A 23,904-nucleotide genomic window follows, 5' to 3' on the forward strand; every position below is an offset into this window, starting at 1 on the left:
TGCACAAAAAAAACTCTTTAAGTTGCATCCTGACATGAGGATGGCACATTACATTTACTGAAACTAGACTTATTTTTTAATATGTTTCTTCTTTGAAGTGTCGTTGTACCTTCATAATCGCCAATGCTTAGATCATCTGAGGTAAAATTGAAGAGACTTATATCTGTTATAAAAGCTAATGTACAAAGTTACCTTCTGAATAGGCTGAATTCTTTAATATAAAAGTTTAAATCCAGAAATCTATAAACTCTGCCAGTACTTTCTTATAGCTTAGAAAAGTAATATCCTAGATAAGAGGAAGGAGTGGCTCTTTTTCCATTTCATTTTTCTATTTATTATCTTCAATTCTAGCACAATAGTTATGATTTACAGAGTCATAAATGCAATCCAACAGGTAGGTATATAAAGATAATAGGAGCAATATATTTAGGAAAAAGTCTGTCAAGGGCTAGGGGAAAGAAATTCTAGCAACAACAAGCCAATATCAGTGCTATAGTACTTTGACAGTTACACAGACTGCCATACAGGATTTTCAAGAATATCTGAGTGCCTAATTCATAGTGAAAGCTTTCATTCTTTACAATATACCTGTAGGTCCTGATGTCCTTAGAGAATGAGCCAAAATAACTCTCTGGGCAGGAAAAGGAACAGACTGTGTAGCAGTAAATGATGGTCAGCAGAGGAGCAGCTGCTCTGTGGAGAGACTTTAATGAGAGGTGGGGGTCTCTTGAGCCCCCAAAGCATCCAGAGTGGGCTGAGAGGAGAAAGCAGGAGATGGGAGAAACAAACACTACAGTAATCCAATGAACTGCATCACACCTTCCACATCTTCCCTTCAACCACCTTCCTGACAATTACACAGGACAACAGATTGCATGGATTAAGAGATGTCGGTCCCCTTGGACTTCAAGAGATGTGTCTTCTGTAACATAATGAACTTAAACCACTGTCATGTCTCAAATAAATCAAAAATAGGATTAAAAACACCCAAATGGTTTTCAATTAACCAGCACCCAGTAGCACTGCTGCCAAGTCAGGCACTCTCACAAGACTAAGGACTAAGCAGCTGCATCATATTAAAGGGTGCTAATATTAATCATATTAGTTTATACTAGGATTACAACAAAGACTTGTCATCTAGAAAGGCAACACTGTAGGAATAAAGAGCAACACACAGAAAGCTTAGTGACCACCAGCATCTGGAAAATGCACATCTATGCAATAATGAAGTCCTCTGTGGATCTTGAACCTAGTTCTATCTCTGACCAGATAATTTTTTCCCTCTTCTTTGGTATCTACCTTATCTCCCAATCCTTACAGAGGTAGTTCTTGCTGCATGCCATGCTGCTACCAGCACAGCTCATTAGCTCTCCTCTCTAGCCCACATTTGCCAAGGTGTCAAACATAAATAACTAATCCATAACCTCCGTGCAAGCAGCACTTCATTCTTCATATTTGTTTTTCTCTGTATTAGCCAAAAGCTTTGTTATGGTCCTAAAATTATAAAGAAGTCTGGGAGATAAAAAGAGCCTGTCTATCATTGTTCACATCTGCCATCTCCATAAATGACATGGAATAGCTGTTTTGAAAGCCACAGCTGTCTGTGCTGTGCTGCCCACCATCCCCTGGAGTGGCACTGTCTCAGTGCAATGAATCACAGGTGGGGACTTAGTGAACAATGCCATGCTCACCCATTTCTTCATCTTCCAATGCCTCCTACTATTGTTCATTGCAGGCAACACGCTACTGGGCCTAGTTTTTAACCATGTAACTCCAGCATTGTAGAATTTTCTTTTAATAGTTCAAAGTCTGGTAAAAATCCAACCCACCATTACTATTTCTGCAGTGGTGCTCTAGGCTTTCTCTTCATTATCATTGCATTGTTAACCCATGACTTCTCCTCATTCAAATTCTATGGTGACCTACAAAACTTGTCCTGTGCAAATACCATAATCATCTCTCCAAGCCATATTAATTCATAATGTTGCTTTTTTTATCTGCTGCTCCATCTATTTTTCTGCAACTGTGGAGAAATAATGACTTTATTATTTTCCAGCCAAGTTTCATTACTAAGCCCAGTGCTTTACACTTGCAAGCAACAAGCATCTTCTCAGTCTCACTTATAAACCCTTTTCAAGTCTTACAAGCCTACTTGTCCAAGTTCAGTGGGGGACTGACTGACCAGTTAAATGCCCATTTATCATTGTCAGCCAAGTGACCTTGTTATTATACTTCACCCTTTTACCCCCTGCATTTCTAGAAAGTAAAAAATTAAACACTAATCCAAAAAGCATTCTAGTACAGGGTAAATATAAACCAAAAGTTAAAATTCATTATATCTTTTTCAGAAAATAAAAAATATTTAAAACTTTCCTTCCAGCCTCCAGAGCTGAATTTCCTTTACTCAAGTAGCTTTTTTAGTAGAAAACTGCCAACACACTATTTCAGTAAATGAACCACTAAAAAGGTGGGTTTGCTGTCATTTTTTGCTAATTCTATTACTTCAAACTCCTCCAGTTTAACCCCTAAAGATGTGGCCAAGCAGATTTTTTTTTCCTCTATGTCATTATATATTCAGCTATTCTATCATCTTCCTTTTCTGAAAATCCTCAACCTGCTTCTGACATGCACCACATCTCCTTACATAACAAAAAGCCTTCCACAATTAGCATTCCAACTCATGGTTTCTTTAAAGATATGGTCCCCTCTAATTCCATTCTCCATAGCCTAATGAGGTAAATACCCCAAACACTACAAAGCAGAGTTTTCAAAAATACTTTCACCAGCTTCACATTTCATCATGACCAAAATATTATCAAAATCATTATGACTACCTAACCCTTAATCCAAAGAAAACTCAAAATGTTTAATCCTCTGTGCAGTGCTCCCAGTACACTCAAACCCAGTGCAACCCACAACCACAGTGAGCAAATGCTTCAGGAAAAGACTCGGTGACTAAGTGACAGATTAAATATACTCCAATAACATAACAGAATATAAATAAAGCACAAATAGGAATACATCAGGAATAAATTTAAAATACAAATAAGTACCCCAAATTTACTAACTGACATCCAACCAACAGTAACAAAGCTGTGGTAAGAAAAAGGAAGTGCTTTTACATTGAAATCTGGCAAAATATATATTCATTTCCATTCACATTCCATTCAACTAAAGCAATAACTGTGAATGCAATGATGGGGTTTCAACCACAGAAACTTAAAGGCACTAACCCCCGAAAAAAAATTCTACATCTCCTTTCTTTATGCTTTAACCCCCTTTAACTTCTCCATAAATGCATATTATAATGAATTATCTGTCCTCTGGCCAGAGAGCTCCTCCTCTGTCTTTAGCTGTGTATCCAACATCACCATAGTTGCTGTCTGTTCAAAGAAACATAAAATGTCAAAGTAATTTTACAATTACATATTTATAACTGTTTGCCACCAATTATCACCTCCAGTGAAGCTAAATATTTATGAAGTTAATTATCTACCAAATAAATTCGCTCTCCATTTTCTATGCCAACCTGGGCTAGACATAAAATATTCCACTCACATCTTTCTCAGGTTTCACGTCTTACCCACATTTACCACTGCTAAAGTCGTTGGATTTGGGCCCTTTTGATAACTTTCTGTGTTCAATGAGACAATTGCTGCACATGATTGGACAATTGATTCTGAATCTTCACCTAGAGCCTGGATTCAGAGCTGTCCCAGCAAGAGCTGTTTCCAAAGAGAATGCAGCTACTCTTTTAGCACAAAATCCTTATTTCTGAAAATAGGTGCATATTTAAGGGCAATTATCATTAATTGAACTTAATTAAACATGGGTCCTTGAACAATTTTAAACAGCATCTCTTTGGGGAGAGATTTGTTGGTGATGCATCTAATTTCTTTTAGAATTAAACTTCACTGAAATCCTATGCATATAAACTGTCTCAGAGCACTTTTTAAATGGCAGTTCTTTCTTTGGTACTGCAAGTTTCTTCTTTAAGAAGAAAATAATGTATTACCACAAAGAATAGGAATCTATATTAAAAACTGTCTTTTGTATATCAACCTCCTTTGTGATGGATATCTCCTCTGTTACTTTTATTATCTCTCTTTTTTTTTTAAGTCAGTTCATAATTTTCCAGTAGCTATATGGTCATTTATGATGATGGCCAAGAAATATATATATATACACACTCACATACACATGCACACATATATAATGATTGTTTGCAAGAGAATTTTAAGATCAAAGATGAGTTTTGAGTACTGGCAGGGACACTGTAGTCCAAAAAGTAATGGACAGATAAATAGGTATCTTTAAAATCACAAAAGTTATGATTATTCTGTTACTCATTGTTCAAAGGGGAAGAATAAAATTACCAGGCAGTAGGTTTTTTGTTAAAAATAGAAAATACTTCTTTTCATCACATCTATTTATATTCAGGGACTTCTTGACATGGAATGCTGTGAAAGTGAAAAGCATAAAGGAGTACTAAAGAGTTTAGAAAAATACATGGAAAACAGGTAAAAGTCTGACAGATATGATGGTCCAAGCATCTGCTAAGTCCTCAAGCAAGAGAAATGTTTTCAGTATTTTTCTCCTGTTTTTGCTCCTCATTCTACTGTACCAATCCTTGAGGCACAGCAGTACTTAGGCTTGTGATCTGCTGCATGAAGGATGGTACTTAATTTATTAATATTTTTGAGTATAATGTTAAGATAATTTTGCTGGGTTTCCATTAGACACATATGAAGGCTGGTTATTCTTTGTGTAAGTCAAGTCAAGGGCAGAGGATACCTCAAACGCATTACAGCTCAATAACAGTCTGGGAGACTTCCTGTTTATTAAATTTATTGATTTCTCCTTTAAAAAAAACACCTAAGAAGATATTTTCACATCACACCTTGACATTAAGGTTGCCTCTTTAACTGATAATTCAGAATAAAGTACAGTTTAGACAGGAAATACTGTTACACTTTCTCTGAATCAAGCACTATACCACCTAAAGGGTAACCTCACAAGTACATCCTGTTAGCCAAGGGAAACTATACAAGACAGTAAAAAGGAAACAAAGAAAAAAAAGCCATTTCTGTTGGCTGCATCAAATTGAAGGGTCAAAGAAAAAATTAATCCAACAAATATTTAAAAATAATTTCTGAGTGCTCAGAGGCTCAAGGCTGTAGCACTTTCACCAGAATGCCATTGCCCTAATGTGGTGATAGCACCAGGTCTATAGACCTAAAGACTCATCTGTTTGCATTAATTTATAATTACTAAATCTTGACTAATAGTTTTTCTTTTTTAAGACTCTTTGCAAGGCCCTGACGCACAAACACAATCCTTCAGCTCCCATTCTGTGTAGGGGTGTTAGGCAGCTGAATGCAGATGGATTGTAAGCATCCAAAGCCACTTGTTTAGCAAACCAAATGTTTGCTTTATTATTTTCAAGTAATCAAAGAGCACCTGCTTATTTCTTGTTCTAAGCTAGTCAGAAACTGGCATGACAGCTGTAACTCTGTCATCCTGATATTTATGATCCAGGCACTCCTGGGTGGAAGTCTCTGTGCACCACTGCTGCTTGGGGCAGGGGAAGCTGATAATAAAACAGGAATTGGAACAGCAGTTTAATGTGAAAATGAGCAGAGTGCAGCCCTGCCCCAAGCTCCAGGTCACACATGTCCTGTGCAGCCCCTCACCCAGACCCCTGCAGCAGCATTCCCAAAGCCTGGGACAGGGTAACTAAAGGACAAAACAACTAAGCCAGAATAGTGCTCCTTATGAAGGACTTAAAAGAGTCACAAACCCATTTCTCATGACTCATCAGGTACCTGGTAAGGGAATGTTCAGGACCAGCTCATACACTGTCCAATTTACCCACTCACTCCTGCTATTTGCCATTCCAGCTGCACTGCTGGTCTCCCAAATGCAATTTTTTTCCCCAGCTAGAATAGTTAGCTACACCATTTTTTAACTATCAGAGTAACAAAAAGAATGCCAGATATAAATTGCAGTGTTCATTAATGGGTTTTTTACCCCACCACCCATTCAGATTAAGAAAGTGCCCACCAGAGCGACTGGGAGTCATGTCCTCAGTTTTGATGAGCCATGGGATTTATGCACTCAGAAAGACACAGCCAGTGAATTGATGGCATCACAGGATGGTGTGGCTGAAGGTCTGTTAAAATTTATGCCTAAAATGTGCATTTCTTTTAAAAGTAGCCACTGACATAACTTGCAGGTATAGCATACAAGCAAGATTTAACCCCTGCAGGGATGAATGTTAAGTCTTCTGGAAGAAAGTTGTATTAAAACTATGTAGAGTCTAGAATGCAAAACAGGACTTACATATAGATACCAAAAAGCAGATTTCTCTGCCCTGACCAACCAGAGAAAGGAAGGGGTTTTGTACAACTTGTACTGGGCTAAACATGCTATTAAAGTGTACAGTAACCCAAAGGGTGGCATTTTCTTTGTCCCACAGTCATTTAGTGCTACCAAAGGACGGCTGCTAGATTTTGTCAGATGTAAATCCCTGCTTTATAAGGGGATGTGTGGATCTGTAGGGAGGCAGTAGCTCTAGAGTACAAGACTGTGGCTGATTCTGCAAAATGGAAGCATGCACTTATTTTATAGGCATGTGTAATTGGATTTAAATTTCTGTTTGATTTTCTATAAAGTGAAGGGCATGAAAAAAATATTTTTAGCAGAGTCTCAGTGGTGAAGTGTGTGTTATGTTTTACACTGGAGAAATACATTAAACCCTTGTTCTGTGTGACTCTTCGGTTGGTACCAGAAATGTCCTCAAAGACTGAATACAACAGAGCCAAACCCACCAGCCTTACAAAGAGATGAAAACTCCTAATTCTGTCTGCCTTTAGGCTTTTATACTTACCAATGTTGCAATACTTCCCTGCGTAATTTTCTTTGCAGTCGCATACTATTTTCCCAGTGGAGGCAACCATCTTGCACTCTCCACCATTCATGCAGGGATCATGAAGACAACCTACAAGAAAACACAACCAATGATCAAACAAAAGGTACAAATTATTGAAGAGAATCAGTCCATTTTAACTTACTCTAGGGCATCTCCTCTGTGCATATGCATTTGGGGGAAGTTTTTATTCTTTGTTTATGTCAGACCTACACTTGTGATAAAGAAAAGGCAACTCAATTGATTTCTGCCTGCTAAGGTCTGTCTCATTGTTTTCAGTGCTATTGGATAATGTCAGCTACAGAAAGCTATTATCCATGAACAATAGGTAAAATGGGGGTGGTGATTATTATTACTAGTGGAGATGGTATTAACATTTCTTCCTCTACAGAGGGTTCTGCCAGTTCCAGACTTACTACTGAGCTCTATCAGTAGTTAATTTATTATAACGTATCTAATAGGGAGCTCAGTTAAATATTTAAGATCTGTGATTGGGAAGTATTCAGTCCTATCAAATTTCCCAACTTTCACATGGACTCTTAATGTCCTAGAAAGCCACTGACTCTCCACACTTTAGTTTCCAGTTACATAAGGTGGGAATAAAGCACCTACATATTTCAAAGGGCTTTTAGGAAACTAACTTGTACTGTGTCCTACTTGTGAATCTGAGCAGGGTAAAAGTTATCCAGGCTGAGTAACAGAATAGCCATGGAAGAGCACATGTGTAGGTGAGGCACATGGTTTGCTTCCCAACATCTCTCCTCCAAATGAAAGGTGCTGTGCTGGTTCTTCAGGTGGGTGACAACCAAAAGTGCATATCCTGTGCTGACTGGCCAGGGTGTTGGGTTCCTGGCAGCCTCTTAAAAAAGGAGGAGGCTTCATAATGTAAGCATCACCCCTGCCAGGAATGGGCCAAAAATCATGGGGACTCTGGAGCCAATGCAGGCCTTATGGGATCTTTGAGGCGAGTAAAATTTACATGCTGCTAATTCAAGAGTGGGATGGACTTGGGAAGAAACACAGAGGCAAAAGAGCAATATGAAGTGATTGTTGGTGTGCAGGATGTGCCTCTCAGGCAGGTAATAGTTTTGGAGAGAAAATGTTACCACTTCTACTATATAATCTGTATATTCTTACATGGTCCAGATCAGGGTTTCATCCCTCTCTATAAAGCACTGTGTATCTCTAAAATTCCTCATAATTATAGTTGCTTCTTCAAATGAGGATGGACACATTGAAGGGATTTCCTGGGTCAGTATAACTGCTCACTCTTGGAAAGGAAAGCTAAAATATTGTCTTTCAGAGAGGGTAGATGAGCTGCAAGGGCAGAATTAGGTGTGCAACACCACTCAGGGTTTGATTATCCCTCACTGTCCTTTATCCACACTCCATGCAGACCTCCAGCTGTGGTACAAAAGGTGCCTTACTTTTGTGTTCCACATGCACACACTCCATGTGGCCATGCACACACTTGCACTGCTCCACTGCTCCTTGTTGGACTCTTGACCAGCTCGCACCCACATCAAAGAATTCGTAGAGACTGTTGTCAAAACATTTCTCTGAAACGAAATTTTACAAAAAACACAAGATTTCAGATGTTATTTCTTGCAAGAAATGGCACCACAATCTCTATTATCATTCCCTGCTCATCCCTTTTTTCCTGTTGAGCAGATCCATGTTTGTTGACAGTTCTTCTCAAGCTAGGCAGCCTCCATAGTGTGGAGACACTGAGCCAGGAGAGCAGCAGCTCCAGGAACCTCAGGACAGAGGTGGTTTTCTCCTAAAGCCCTGTAGGGTAGGCAGGACATCATCACTGTACCCAGCATGTGCTTTTACATAAGGGATAAGGCATCACCTGAAACTGTGCTGCTTTTTCACGTCTCTGTGCATTGCCTACCAGACATTATATTAATTTCCAAACATATAAGGGATATTTAAATCTTAAAAACAGCAAAGGAAGGGGAAGAGGCTTTTTGTATTTCCCATACTCAGAGCATACTTGGGTTTATAATTGCACAGTCAAGCTATTTTCAGTTGTCCTGTCAGGAATGGATTGTCTGTCATAACCATTTGGAAATCCACCTACACAAACTTTCGTGCTGCAGTGGTCTCTCCCATCACAACAGCACTACCTTTTCATTAAGCAAACATTAATGAGCTCTACTTACTATTCATATTTCATGTTGTAACACTCGTGGTAGAAGACACTTACTCAGCTGGCAGTCCTCGCCTGTGAATTCCTCAGGACAGGTGCAGTGGTACATCCTGCGGCCGTGACTGAGAGAACAGGTCCCTCCATTCTGGCAGGGGTTGTCTGCACAGTGATCTAGAGGGGCTACATAAGAAGTTGTTGTTAATAAGTATGGTATAAGTCGAGCATTGTCCTTTTGGCTCCATGAACCATTTTGGTTCAACATTCAGTGGGTTTAATACCACCTACTAACGTAAAACCAAGTTTGTCCGACCAATTGACTGTGGAGTTGTTTCCAGCTGTAAAACAGCTGGAAAGGTATTTATCCAGCTTTTAGAACCCATGTGGTAGATCACCGAGCCGAGCCTTCACCCCCCAGACTAGGCTGTCTGAAGGGGGTAGGTCCAGGCACACCTGGAGGCCCAGAGCCGGCGCTGTGGTGAGGAAGAAGCCGGGACAGGTGCCCACAAGATGGAGCTGTGCCTTTGCGCTGGGGAGGGAGGGAGGGAGGCAGGGAGGAAGGCTGCGGCGCTGCCCGGCCTCTCCCGGCAGCCTCGGCACCGCCACCGGCACCGCGCATCTCCTTCGCACTGAAAGCACGGACTGGCACGCATCGCTTCCAAACCGCACAAAGGACAACCCTCGGCGGAAGAGTTTGCTGTGGGATTTTGGATCATGTCTAAAACTAATGGACAGCTGGAACCAAGGGGAAAATTATAAAGCAAACCGCAAAGCACATCGTCCTGGGGTGACATTAGGATGCTTGTATCCCCATTTACATGTCAAAGTAAATAACTCCAAGAAAGATGAAAACTGGACCAGGCTAGCATATCTCCATTTACTGGGGAATTTTCTGAATGATGGGAAAACGTGGTGGGAGAGGAGATAGATGCCAGGACAACTCATGCAATAGAAGCTTTATTTGGCAATGTGCAATGTAAAAGTAGTAAGAGTCTTGCTGGTCAGGCAGTGTTTCTGATTTCAGGCAGTGCCAAGGGATGTATATCCCCTGAAGTTAACCAACAGCATGTTTACACCTACTCCAGAGTTGTCCCAACACCTTGTCTGCATTCAAGTCTTCCTTTTTAATGCTAGTCAAACTCTGCTATGCCATCCCCAGGGTTGCTCAATCCAGGTGTGTCCTGAGCATGAGATGCAACACACAGAGGCACTGGTGCACAACAACAGGGCTGAGGTGAAGCACAAAGCCTGCATCCTGAAGTTTGCTACAGCAGGGTAAATCTGAAGTTCCTCTGCAGGGATCAAAATATTTACTGCAGAAGAGAGTGATGTAATTCCTGTCAGATAGCAGGTCTTCTTCACTGGTAGTCTCCATCCAGGATAACATCAAGGGAAAGCAAGTGAAGTCAGTGACATTCCTACTCTTCCTGCTGTTGATAGTTATGAAACTTCTAGTGCTGTAATGTTTCCTCAAAGGAGAATGTTTCCTATTCCCACTGCATCCAAACCATGACCTGATCTCCAAGCCATCTTTTGCTGTAACAAATGTTCAAGAAATTTTTTGTACTCTTGTTAAATCTGCAAAAAGCACTTCCACTCATTTATTTCTTTCTCAATCTGTTTCTCACTACATCCCACCCACCATTCCAGTCTGACCTTCCAGGCATGTTCTGTGTTTCTCCACATCTTTCCTGGAGGCCAGGAACAACTTCTGTTCATAAGCAGATGGACACATCTCAGTTCCCAGTGGGGAATCCTGCCCACAGTTAACTATCCATTAACTGGGGAGTGCCAAGTCCATGCTTTCTCAGCACTGTCTAAAGCACCCTCATGGATAAAACACTCCATGCTTGCTAGCTCTCATCTTGACTGCAGCTTCACCTCTGTGAGTCTCTGCTGATTGAGCAGTAGCCTTGTCTCACCTTTCTGCCCATACTTCCCATCAAGAACTTTCTGTTTATGCCACCCACCTTTCTCAGAGCTCCTCTTGGGATGATGCCTGCACAGCTCACACTACTGTACTACTGTACACTGTACTACTTCTTTCCACATCAGTCCAGAGGGATCTTAAAAATACTATCTGGCAATTTTCTCCCCCATATTTGGGTCTCCTCTGGGGTTTTGGCCACTTGTCCAAGATTTCCAGACAATCAGAGAAGTGTGCTATCAGACTGCCCAAAATCTGGAGATCCCACCTCTAGGGGCATTTCACGTTGGTGGATATTTTTACACACATGTGAGCTATGCATGCACAGCCCAGCTGGCCCACATGTATGTAGTAGTAACAGCAGAAACTTCCTACCCAGGCTTCCCTCATCCTAGAGCTAAAGGCCTCTTGGTTAAACTTCCCCTTGAATTTGGCAGATGTATATTTCTGGATCAAAGCTTCCAGTGCTTGATTAACATTGATTTGTAAGCACCTCCAATGTTTTGAAGTTGACTTGTGACAAACGTGTGGTGTTCTTGGCCTGGAGAGAGCTTGTGCTTCAACCTTTGCTCTAAAGAAGCTCCTTCTCCATGCCAGTGGATACACTGCTCACCAACCTCTTCCAAAGGATACTCTTTCCCTGAAATTCCATTTTTCCTTGTTTTTCAAGAAAAAACACCCAAAGATTTAATACTTCAGTGGATTAAAAAAAAAAAAAAAAGGTATTATTTTACACATTTTAAAGATCAGCAGTGTTCAGTTTGACTACTTATTTCTTCCACAGCAGGCAAACTTTCCTTCTTTTGCTTCAAATTTCCTTCATCCATTATGTTGCTTTTCCTTTCAACCTCATCACAGGCCTGTTCACTTTAAGGTATGGTTAATGATCTGTTAAACATTTCCCAAATCCAAAAACTGTTCTTGCTGCTTAAAAAAAACCTATGTAGACTTATGTTTATAAATAAAATAACAGCCAAAAACCTTTTATTTATTTTCTCAATTTCTAAATGCTTCCAGAAATAAAGGGGTTACCTTTTATTTTGCAACAGCTAGGGGTGAACTCTTCCAGCTACCCCATCCTTTTTTCTCTTTCCTTTCTCACACATATAACTCTTTTTTTAATTTTTTTTTTTTTATTTTAAGCTCTGGGAAGCCACTGATGAATAACTAAGTGCAGCACTCATAACCTAAATCTTGTAAGCATGAACTGCCCATAAAGTCTATGTTAATGTCTGGCACACTTGCATTACAAAGCTGTGTACATTGCTGCTTGCTTTGGGGCTAGGTCACTGGCCTCTGATCTACTGTTAATCTGTTTTAAAGCCAGGCTGGAAAATAATTTAAAATAGTTATGTTTAAAAAGATGATGCTGTGTGCTGCTTAATTTTAGACTGTCAGCGTGATTCAGCTAATTTGGCTTTTCAAGTGCTCTGGCAGATTGCAATCAGCTTGGCAATAAGACTCCTGACACTGTGGAGAACTCCCTGAAAGGGGTTGGTGGAAAAAGCGCTTCATTTGAAAGTGGGAAGTGAATATCTGAGGCTTCTGGTCATATCCTGCAGACTAAATATGTCTCATTTGAAAATAGTGAGAGGGCAAAAAGAGGAACATCAACAGAATTAGACACAGATCCAAAAAAAGCCTCAGGGGGATCAAGCTGGACCAGTTCAACACCTGATTTTTCAAGCTGGTCTGTGGCTGTATGCAATGAGAATTTTATATATATATATATAGATATATAGATATATACACATATATGTATATATACAAATACACACACACACACACACACACACACATATATATATTCCTTATAAAATGGGATTCCCCAGCATCCAGCTCATGGAGCCAGGAACACAGAGATAAGCAAGGCCAGTCACTGAGGGACTGCTAAGGACAGAGATGCATATTCCCAGGTGAACTTTCACCCAGAGTGTCAATTAAAGTGATTTTCATATATAAAGGTGACTTTGCCACAGACCTTGACTTCCCCTTTTGGACAGACTTTCACAATGAGGTAATTGCAGCACTGGAGTGTGGTGGCCACATGAAGCCACAGAGCTGTTCAGCCAAGTAATCCTTTCATTATCCCTCAGGACTCCTGCAATAAACATGTCTGGCCTCTTGTCTTCTCTGACACAGCCCAAAGCTCAAGGAAGTCTGGGTTTGAGATCTGCTCTTTCCCTTGAGATCTCAAGAAAGGAAAGCTGGAAGTGACAGCTGTGTGTTGTACAGGGTGTCAAATGTTTCTGTGCCTTCCAAAAAAATTAACTGGTCAAACAGAGAGAAAATGCAGCTGTGTAAATTAAGGGAAAGCTGAAAGGCACATCCATGCAATGAGGGAGGAGAAGATGATCACCTTTGTGTTTGGCTCCAGCAAGAGTTCAGATTTCCATGCTGGCATTACCATAATTTCTCTCCATGGCTTTGAGTTAGTCAACAGAGCGTGAATTAAAGACTGTGTGATATTCACAGTCTAATGCTATGACTGTGCAGCACCACAAAGAGATTATGGAAAGATGTGAAGGCTTGCTTCAAATAAATACAAAAATAAAAGTTGCACTGAAGGCACTGTCCCTCCTTGCTGCAGGTGGCAAAGTAGGAGCCAGGTGCCTGGAGCAACTCAGCCATGGCTTCCCTTACCTGAGTGGTCTCTGGGCAGCAAATCACAGTGTCCCCACCTCCTGTCCCGGTCAAAGTTATGTGTTGTTGAACACCTGAAAAGAATCAAAGGTGCAGCTTAGTGCATCTTAAAATAACCTGGATGTCTGCACGGAAACTACAGCGCCTTCACACTCTGGCGACCTGGAAATTCATGCTTGGTTTTTTTTCTAATTAGCATCAGTTTCATTCAAATTCTCTTAAGAGTCGAGGAAAAAATATTCTTTCTTTTGTTAAAGTTGCTGTGCTCCACTTGTCTCATATTAAAAACAAATTAAAAATAAGATGCAAATGCAGGACCTAGGATTTTCAATAAATCTTTCAGAAAAACCCAACATTCTTCCTGTTTCTGGGATTAGAAAATGAAAGACAGAAATAAAAAACAAAACCAAAGCATATAAATTATGTCTTCTTTACTTATTACAAAACAAACAAAACAGGACCCAGCCCATTTTTGATGCCTGACAGTTACTGTAATAATCTGTGGAGGCAGGAGACTGTCCACAAAGGGACTTTTCCCCGACTTTCAGTGACAAGCATATTCACCCTTTTCAGACTCAGTTCCTTTAAAGCATTCTTATTTTGGAACTTGCAAGATGAAATGAGGAAATAGCTGACTGGTGGTGATTTCCATTTTTATTTTCCAGATACAAATTTTTATTTTCTCCTTTTTTGAGAGCAGGGGGCTGAGTCCTGCACACCCTGACTGGTGGTCTGCTGTGTCAGTCTATCTCAGGCTCAGAGCACTCCAAGGAGCATGGAGCTACTTTCCTCTTTTGAAGGAATAGATTTGGAGGCTTCCCTGAGGACACACAAGGAGACCATGACTGAATTGAGGCTGCACCTTGGAGGTCCATGTCCTCTCCCAGTCCACCAAAACATCCTCCCTAGCCAGTTATAATGCAGAATTATAGATATCAGCTACACAGCATTAGAGGACACTGGAGTTTATTTAATGTGCCTGATGATCTATTTCCATTATGCCTGGTTTTATCATTCCTCGAACAGTTGCGTGATCAAATTTTTCACCCTAGGATGTCACAAGTTAGATTGAAATTTTATTGTAGCACATGTCTACATTTTAACTGCCCTATTTTCCTTTTTAATTAGATACTATGTGGTATTTAAAATGCATAATTCCTATGGAGCATCTGAATAGGCCAGGTATATTGAGTTTGGTGACCTCAATCCTATAAGGTGCACTAAAAGAGGTGCTTGGCAGTCTGGTGCAAATTAATGTGGCACATACTTAAAGAGGCTGTTCTCTCACAGGAATTAAGGCTGATGCAACTGCTGGGAGCTGATGGAAATTCCTCAAAGATCCTTCTGTTGGAAGTGGATTGTGCTTTCTTTAAAGGGTGGTCAAGCATGCACAAGAATGAAGGGGAGAAATGAGTTTAAAGTGTCCTCAGAACTGCTGGTGTCACTGTCCAGCAGCAGCCAAGTCCTAAGCAAAGAGGAATCTCAAATTTTTTCATCTTAAAAGATCTTTTGTTGTCAGAGACTCTGACAGAGGCTTCTTCTGCCAGCTTTCCACAAACCACTGGTCCTCCCACTAGATGCTCTCCACAGCCAGTCCTTCCCTGTTGCCTTGCAGTGACTACAGTGGGATTGGTCCTCTCTTGTGGTGCCAAGCTGCCTCCTCAGTGCCAAGCTCCTTGCACAGTGACATAATACTTTTATATTTCCCACCACAGATCTCACACTCTGTGAGAATCTCAGCTCATCCTCAAAGCTATTTCACTTGTCTGCCTCCTTTTCTTTTAAATTTTTTTTGTCTGATTGGAGGCTTACCAAAAATGAAATGGTGACATTTCAGTCTTCTGGAATGTTGCCTCCAGCAGCCAAACCCAGTAGCCTCATTATATCTTCGTGCTATTTGCAAATGCACCCACACTCAAAATTTAAGGTATAGCAAATATCTTTACATCAGCTTGTCATATAAAATTGCTAATATGAAAGTGAAAACATATGGACAGAGATACTGAATTAATTATATCAGAAAAGTCCACTACAAGGGATTGATTTAAATAACATTTTAAACCCATAGATGGTAAGCAGCATGGGAATGGACAAACAAAAGATGAGGCCTAACTGGCAGGCAGGATCAATGAAAGTAGGCTGGTTTTCCCACCAGGAGCATAGGGAGCCCTAACAATAGGATGTTTGGAGAACAAGCAAAGCCCCAGGCTTGAGGCAGACAGGTGTAAGGAAAGAGCTTTGCCATCACACCTGGTGCTGTCGCTGTGTTTGAGACTTGGAGGTTGCCTGAGACCTTTTTAGGTGTTGTCCTGACCATGAGACACAGCCAGACTTTGCCTGACAACACCAGACCAACCACTACCAGCTCCAGGAAAATTCAGAGCCTGATGCTTGACATCTGCAGCTCAGCCTACAGGTACTTCTGCTTTCTAGGACTGTCATAAACTCCCCATCCTGAAATCCAGCTGGCCAAAATGCTGTCCTCTGCACTGTTTTCAGGCTGTGGCCAACATATCAAAAGTTATCTTCTTGTTTCCAAGGAAGATGATGAGATCACGTCCTTCCTCCACAGACCTAAGCTCACCCTGGCACAGGGACCCTGCCCATCCAGAACTCAAGCACAGGATAAGGCTTCTGCAGGGCATGAGTCAACACCTTCCCATTTATAGCCAACATCTCAGGCAAGGTCTGCTCCTGCCATTCCCCTGGAGCAGAATGGGAGGAACCCATCCCACCCTGGGACACAGGGACAGGGTGCTGGCAGCTTCCCTGCAGCCACAGCTTGGTCCAATTCAGACCACCCTCCCCTTTTGCTCTCTGCACCCCCATTCTGTCTGTCTCTACACTCCTTTGTCTTTCTGGAGGTACCAATGAAACTTAGTAGCAATTCCAGCTATTTTTTTTCTCCTCAGCACAAAAGGAAAATTTCCACTATATCTTTAGCAAGATATCATGTAAGACTTGGTAATAGGCCACTAAATGGAAATTTATCTGTGAAAACAGATTATAATTAAGGGGAAAAGCAATACAGGATGCTGTTAAAGGAAGTCTGTTATTTAAATAGTGCAATTATTTTGTCTTCTTTCCTGTATTTTCAATAAATATTTATAAAGATACAGCTTGTTTGTTGCTCTCAAAGTAGGGAGAGCTTTCTGTGGTCAGGAGCAGATTTGTGCTGCAACACAGTATCCGTGTCATATGTAGTACGAGAAAACATAAATCTCAAGCCAATTTGAGTGGGGTTTAGCCTGCACTGTAAAGTCCTGCCTGTAGTCCTGACCCGAAGTATGACTTAAGGACTGAGGACATGAACTTATCAGTGCTCTCCTGGACAGGTTTCCTGGAATTTATCCCTGAAGAAGCAGTTTGGACCCAGCCTCCCATCATCCCTTCCTAGCAGCTTGCAGGAGACAGGAGCAGGAAGGGCACCAGCCTTGCCCCCACCTGGAGCCTGCCGGGTCCCCTGGGATCTGGGATCAGTTATTCAGTGTAAGCCCAGCCTGGGCTAGTGCCAAGTCACACAGAAAGTGCACAGAGAAGGTTTCCCAACTGCTATTCAGGGCTCTTTTCCTGGCACCTCTGTGCCTGAAGTCACACATTAAGTTGCTTTTAGCTTATTAGTGATGAGCAAACACTGGTCAGAAGGTCACCCATAGGGTGAAATGGTCTGTCAAATCCAAATAACTCCAGCTGTCCTCCTCCTTGTCTCCCTGCTTGTAAATGGCTTTTAAAAAGTCAGAAGCATAAGAGCAAGTTGTTCAAGGTCAGCTCTAAAGTGTGCTCTAACCTTGGACTCTATCCATTGACAGGTTTTTCCATTTCTGTGGCCTAACTGGCTAAAAACAAATACACAGTATCATGTATTAACAGGATCCCTCTTAAGCATTGCATGAAATTAAGTGGGTATTAAGGTCAAACTCTTTGTGGCTAAATTTCATCAAAGACAGGATTCAAACTGGTAAATTATTCCAGTTCCCTTTCTTTACTTAAGATAGTCTCAAATTCTTGTTTCCTGGAGGCTTTTATTAGCTGGGTCGTATCAGTGGATATTGGGGAAATTCTGAAGTGGTTTCCTAGCCTGAAGCTTGGTGTCTATTTGTTTTGTGTTGTTTACATTACACCAGCACTTACACTTGAAACAGATGTGTCATCAGAAAGACACCAACAGATCATGAAAAAATTAGACAGTCCAGTATAAAAAATGAGAGTTCTACCCTGCCTGGGCAAGTAAAATAAACTCTAAAATATTATCTCTGCCCTGAAAATAGGCAAGTGTTTGCCTTTCACATGGCTCATCTGGGCATAATTTTCACATTACTGGTACCCACATATTCTCTGCTTTGTTGCCTTTGATTTTAGTTAATATATGCCCATCATATGAGTTTGTCTGCAAAGTTTATCTTTTTTATTCAGAGCTTTAATTTAGTAGGGTTCCCACCTGACTGCTCCTACCCCAAAAATGGATCATGAATACTTCTAACAGCTTCTGCAAAAGTAAAAGAGTAACCTTTGCCCAAAAGAAGGCAAATTGGCCTTAAACACACTAGTAGAATAAATCATTAACCAACAAACAGGAGTGATACCTCACTTCTTAGTACTGCACTGTCCAAAGGGGTTCTGGTGCCAATCTGGGTAGAAATTAGAGACATGGGGGTGGGGAGAAAACAGCTTTCCTCAAAAATCAGGTGGTCTCTGCTGCAGTACAAGTACAGTCCCCAAGCGAGGCTCCTCTCCTGCAGGCGCCTGTGCCTGTCCTTTCTCCCGCAGCAGAGGGTCTCTCCCAGGGCCATTCCATCAGTCCTGCTTCTTCTGTACCAGCTCTTGTCAACCATGTAAACTGCAGTTCCAACAGGCAGGGCAGCAAGGAAACTTTTCTGCAGCTCCTGAGCCTCCTGTGGCTGTGGAAATCTGGAGCCAGGGCTCCCTTCCCCCTGAGCGCTTCCGGACCCGAGGGCCACAGCCACCAGCAGCAGAACTGCACCTGGATGGAACAACATCCAGCTCGTGGCAGTGACTCCAAAAGCAAGGTTAAAGCACTGAAAGGATGGCATTTCATTTGAATACTGTTTTCATTTATGAGCAGTGTCAACTCACCATTTCTTTCTGGAAAATAAATTTGATAAACACGTGTGATAAAACCTTCCACCAAACCGGAAAGGAAATTTGCATAAATGTCCATCCTCTGTAAACACTGAAATACAAGCATAAAAAACTCATAATGCAGCTGAAAACCAACCCACAAATTATATTATATACTATTATATGAAATTATGAAGAGAGATATCTGCAAATTTTTCAGCTGTAATCTGGACTCTGTGTCTCTGCAATGTCTAGTGCACAAGAAGAAACTTAAAATCTTACATAATGACTGAATCAACAAAGATTAATGGACTCTGCAATGGAACAAAGAGATAATTTCAGGCCAAAATATACTGCCATTTCTGGTACAGCAAATGCCAATTATATTCATTAATTGCAATTATAATTTCTAATTATGTAGTATTGTAATTGCATATTAAAATAATTTCTGAAGTTGTATCCTTTCAGGCTCTATATCACATTGTAATATCTGTTTAAAATAATTAAGGAACCAGACAGTACAAACTGAAATAGAAACAGTCAGGAGGAAGAAGGTTTTAAAGGTTGGGGGTAGAGAGAGAATTTTGATCACAACACCTTCCCTTTGGGATAAGCAGATTCCTTACTGGTGGGGAGAAACTGATGGGACCAGTGTCTAAAAAGGGCACATTTTATATTTGCCACATCAGTGATGGCAATCTAAGGAAGGGTGGTGGGAATTTAAGGAAGGCTAGTGGGAGTCTAGCAGGAAAAAATCCTCCGAGTCGTAATAATGAGAGAGGCTGAAGACAAAAAAGACAATGAAAAACTGTCAGATCTTATTTAACCATTAAACTAAAAGTAATCTGTTTTGAAATCCCAAAGTCTGAATGGGAAGCCAACCACTGCCATAAAAGAGAAATGGGGCATTCAACCAAACTGGCAGCACAGCACATTTCCATTTCTCAGAGACAATGTGTGACTGCTGCTTGTCCTGAGCTTATCCCCCCATGATGGCTGGGGCTCCTGCACACTCTTACAATATCTGTTAACTCCCATGAGCCCAGACATCTCAAAGAGCTGCTAAGGTCAGTTATTGGCATTACAGAAAAAATAACTTATCCCTGTGGTCTGACCCCTCTTAATCAGTTGGGATTATGGTCACTCCATCTACCCTACTGCCTCCTTCTCCATCAGCATGAAATAGCCACAGCCATCCCCTTTTCATCCCCAGTTTTCATTCTCTGAACTAATTAAGCAAATGTTCCACTATCAACTTTCTCTGTCTGATACCTCCCAGTACAAGCAGGCAGGAGAGTTGTGAAAATACATCCCCCTTCAGAAGATATATTGCATCCCAAAGGCCACTGAAGACTGTTACAACCTATAAATCCCAATGGCCCAATGCATGTAATCTTCAACAACAAAAGCACAGGATAATAAAAGCTTTAAAAATGGAAACTGCAGTGCTCTCCCACATCTAGTGGCACCCCAATGATGTCTGATCATTGGGGTGCCACTAGAACAAATGCAACCCAGAAAGCTGCCTGCAACTCAAACCCTTCTCCCACAGAGAGATCAAGGGCCAGGGTAGAAACTGAACTTGTACAAACAAAGAGTTAATGTGCTTGAAAGTTACAGGGCAGCTGCAGCTCTGATTAAAGGTTGTTGCACATCTTCAGCCACACCACCTTGTGAAATAATATAAAGCCATGCCAGCTCAGACAACTAAAATCCCATCAGCACCTTCCCATTAATCTGCACCTGAAGGAAAATTACCTGAGATTCCTGAGCTAATCTCAAATTCCCCTTTAAACAGAAATTAATATTGGCATAACGCTTCTATAATCCTTATTCATGTTGAAACAAAGACAGGCTTCCTACCAGCTTGCACAGCATGGATACAGACAGGCAGACCATTCTTACTGTCATGAAACCTATTGGATTTGACTTGGTACCTTGTGGGCGAGTGAACCCATGCCTTGAGCCTCTTCCTGCCTCAGATTTGTAGTGCTACAAAGAGAAAAAGAGAATGTGGATTGGAGACACAAATTCACTCTGGGAACCATGCTACTGGTAAAAAACTACTTTCCAGGGTGCCCTGAACTTGTGTTTTCTCCCAGTGCTTCTGAGAAAATCTTATTATTTGTTTTTGATTTTTGGTGGGGCACAGTCTGGTGAAAGAGGATAGATACATGTTGACTCTTAAAAGTGCCAGCTAAACCAGGAAAACCCAGCACGACACAACAAAGGCCAAAGCTCTTCTCCATTTTATCTTTCTATTGCCAAGGGACACATCTCCTATTTTTCTCAGCAGGAAGAATACATGCATTCTGAGGCTGGTTCACAGTTACAAATAATATCCCAACATTTGCCTTTTCCTGTTATTTAACTGTATCCCCCCAGGGCATTACTTACAAAAGCAACTTCTAACTGTATTTGGGTTTGCCAATCAGCAAGTAAAGAGCACTAGGGTGAGCTGATTTTAAGCCACAGGAAATAATAAAAAGAGAATACACATGAAAGTGCTGCGGCCACCAAAGGTGCTGGCAATTAAAAAAAAAAAAAAATCACAGAAGCAGTCAAAGAAGCACATATCATGAACGTAGAACTGGACAGGGAACATAAAAAGGGTTAAGAAAAAGCTGGTGCTAAGATACATAGAGAAAGCTTGAACAGTTCTGAGGAAATAAAAGTTTTTGCACTCTACACAGACTCTGCCACCACCAAGCAAGGGCTCCAGCCAGGGATGAGCTTTACCATGAACATGAGCATTCCTCTCTGCTCCCTCATGTAATGTCTGAGGACATACTTTTGTAATTCACGGATATAATTAGGATTATAACACCATCTAAGTATATCTGAGCTAGTTTTAACCCAGCTAGAGAAATAAGGCTGATCTTAAGGCCACAATGCTGACCATAAGGCAGCAGTAAACTAACTGCCCTGCTAGTCCATGGTAGATGCTGGGCTGTGGTGGGCTTTAAGCAAACTAGCAAATTCAGACCATCCCAGCCTGCTCAGCAGTGCTTCAGGGGCTTGGCAGACATACCCCCAAAAAAGACACAGGATACATGATGCAAAAACACTGAGGGGCTTGGCATGGAAACAAGAAGTCTGAAAAGAAGAAGATAGCCACCTACGCTGGCCTGTCCAGTTACCAGGCAGCAGTAGTGTCTGGCAGCGGAGCACTCTCCCTCCATGCTACTGCAGGTACCTGCTTATTTTTGAGATACATTTTTAAAGGATTTCCATCTTTGTGGTCCTTCCTCCCTTCCCATTCCTCCTCCATAGCAAGGCATGGATGTAAGCAAATGCTTCACAGACAGAAAGGTGTAGTAGCAGCTATCCCACAGTTCCCCCACTAAGTGAGCACTTCTGTCAGCCTTCACCTGGCTAATCCCTTCTGTTCCCTTTCAGTCTCCCTTTCTCTGGGTCTGTTCAGTGGCTTCACTCATCCAGCCCCAAGGCAACCTGGTCCTGCCAGGTATCCCACAGCTGATCCATCACTCAGAAAGAGAAGAATCACTTACCATCCTTGCACAGCCACTGCTCAGACTCAGAGCCAAGACAACAGTGAGAGGAGCACAGACTTTCATCCTTGCTCTTCTCTCATGAGGGTTTTGCCTGGCAGAGGAAAACTTCCAGGGCTGGGCTGAAGCAGGAGGGTGAATCAGGAACAAGCTTTCACAAGGGACTGTGATTTACTTGACTTTAAGGTATTTTAGCTTTCTAAGTAAGCAGAGCTGTTATCACTGTTAATCATTAATGTCTTTGTGAGTAGAAGGGAATGCCCCATGGGGAGAGACTCCCCCTCAACCACCAGGAGTGAAGAGTTTACAAAGCGCCTGACCCTTGGAGATGGTCCCTGGTGTAATCACAAACACTGAAGGGCAACTCCAGAGAAGCTGATCCAATGTTGCTTGTAACTAGAGCTGATTTATCATCTGGATATTTCCCTGCTCTTTCTCTTCAGGAGCTAATTAAAAGCATAGTATAGCAACAACAAGGAGCTCCAAGCAAGCCTGCTCAGGAGATGGCATCACATTGCAAAATATGGACCAGATCAATGCCAACACCAGGGATTACTCATTAACAGATGGTTACCTGCCCAGTGTGACTTGGAACAGCAGCCATCCAGCAACAGACTGGGAAAGTTAAAAAGAAAGAAAAGACACATTACTCTGATAACACGTTGTGTACCAAAAAGCTCCCTTCTGCCACCAGCTGAGCAAAGCCATCTCTGTATTGTGAGTGCCTGTCTGAGCTGCACTGCAGAATCATTTCTTCTAGAGATGCAGAGGGTATTGCTAAAACTGAGATTTCACCAGAGCAGTCTATTTCAGCCCCACCTTGCCCCACAACCAAAATCCACAGGTTTGGCTGGTACAACAGTGTCTGTGCTGTAGGCTTTTGCCATGTCCTGTCAATCAGGGACCACACCTCCTCACACCCAAAATCCCCAGAGCCACAACAACAGAAAGAATACCATAGTCCTTGCTTAGGTTGTGTGCTGCCCTTTGAAGTCTCACCAGCGCAGCTATGGAAGGGATATGATTATTTTCAGGTTTTTTGACCCAACAAAGTCATGACAGTAGGGCCCAGTGGTGAAGAAGCACTATCCCTGCACAGTTTTGACATAGGGTTTATCATGGTGCAGGGAATTGACACACTGCTGTCTTTCATCACAGTAATAACTCCAGTTAACTCAACTAGGCCTATATATGTTTATGGACTAAACTTTGCTACTGTGAGCAAGGCTTGGAATAGCAGGAAGCAGGCAAAGTTGGAATTTTCTTCCCAAAATCTAGCAAACAGGCAGAAGAAAAATCTTTGCCTCTATGCATTGCTTGTTGCCAAAGACTTCAGAATAGACTTGTGGAATAGATCCATCTTATTTTCACTCATTTCAAACCTAGAAATAGGGTGTACAGACAGTCTGATCTGCCTGAGAATATCTAGCAAAGCTGAAACATAGATTTCCACTTCCTCTCCTCATTCTTCAGCCTGGCCATCAGGTTTCAAATCAATAGTGTCTGTTCAATGGCTTGTAGACATCTGTTTACCATCCAGGTTACTGAAATTTTGCAAAGAAAGGGGGGGGGAAAAGCCATTACCTGTTGCACTCAAGAGTTCCCAAAACTTTTGTAGGAAAAGGAGGAGAAGGGGATTGAGGAGAGAAGGAAGATACTTCTT

General features: G+C 41.5%; 1 protein-coding gene across 1 annotated transcript in view; it reads right to left on the bottom strand.

Moving 5' to 3' along the window:
- The window catches only part of HGFAC (HGF activator), a 38,926-nt gene extending 16,616 nt beyond the window's left edge, over positions 1-22,310 (bottom strand). The window contains exons 1-7 of the mRNA XM_041402944.1: positions 22,242-22,310; positions 20,667-20,721; positions 18,745-18,841; positions 13,651-13,724; positions 9,141-9,254; positions 8,356-8,487; positions 6,890-7,000 (exon numbers count right to left, since the gene is read on the bottom strand). Coding sequence (XP_041258878.1) covers positions 6,890-7,000; positions 8,356-8,487; positions 9,141-9,254; positions 13,651-13,724; positions 18,745-18,841; positions 20,667-20,721; positions 22,242-22,307 — 649 coding nt within the window. The 5' untranslated portion in view covers positions 22,308-22,310. The remainder of the gene's footprint in view (positions 1-6,889; positions 7,001-8,355; positions 8,488-9,140; positions 9,255-13,650; positions 13,725-18,744; positions 18,842-20,666; positions 20,722-22,241) is intronic.
- Between the last annotated feature and the right edge of the window lie 1,594 nt (positions 22,311-23,904).

The sequence above is a fragment of the Onychostruthus taczanowskii genome, unplaced genomic scaffold (assembly GCF_017590055.1).
Source record: "Onychostruthus taczanowskii isolate IOZ18803 unplaced genomic scaffold, ASM1759005v1 scaffold2, whole genome shotgun sequence".
Lineage (NCBI taxonomy): Eukaryota > Metazoa > Chordata > Aves > Passeriformes > Passeridae > Onychostruthus > Onychostruthus taczanowskii.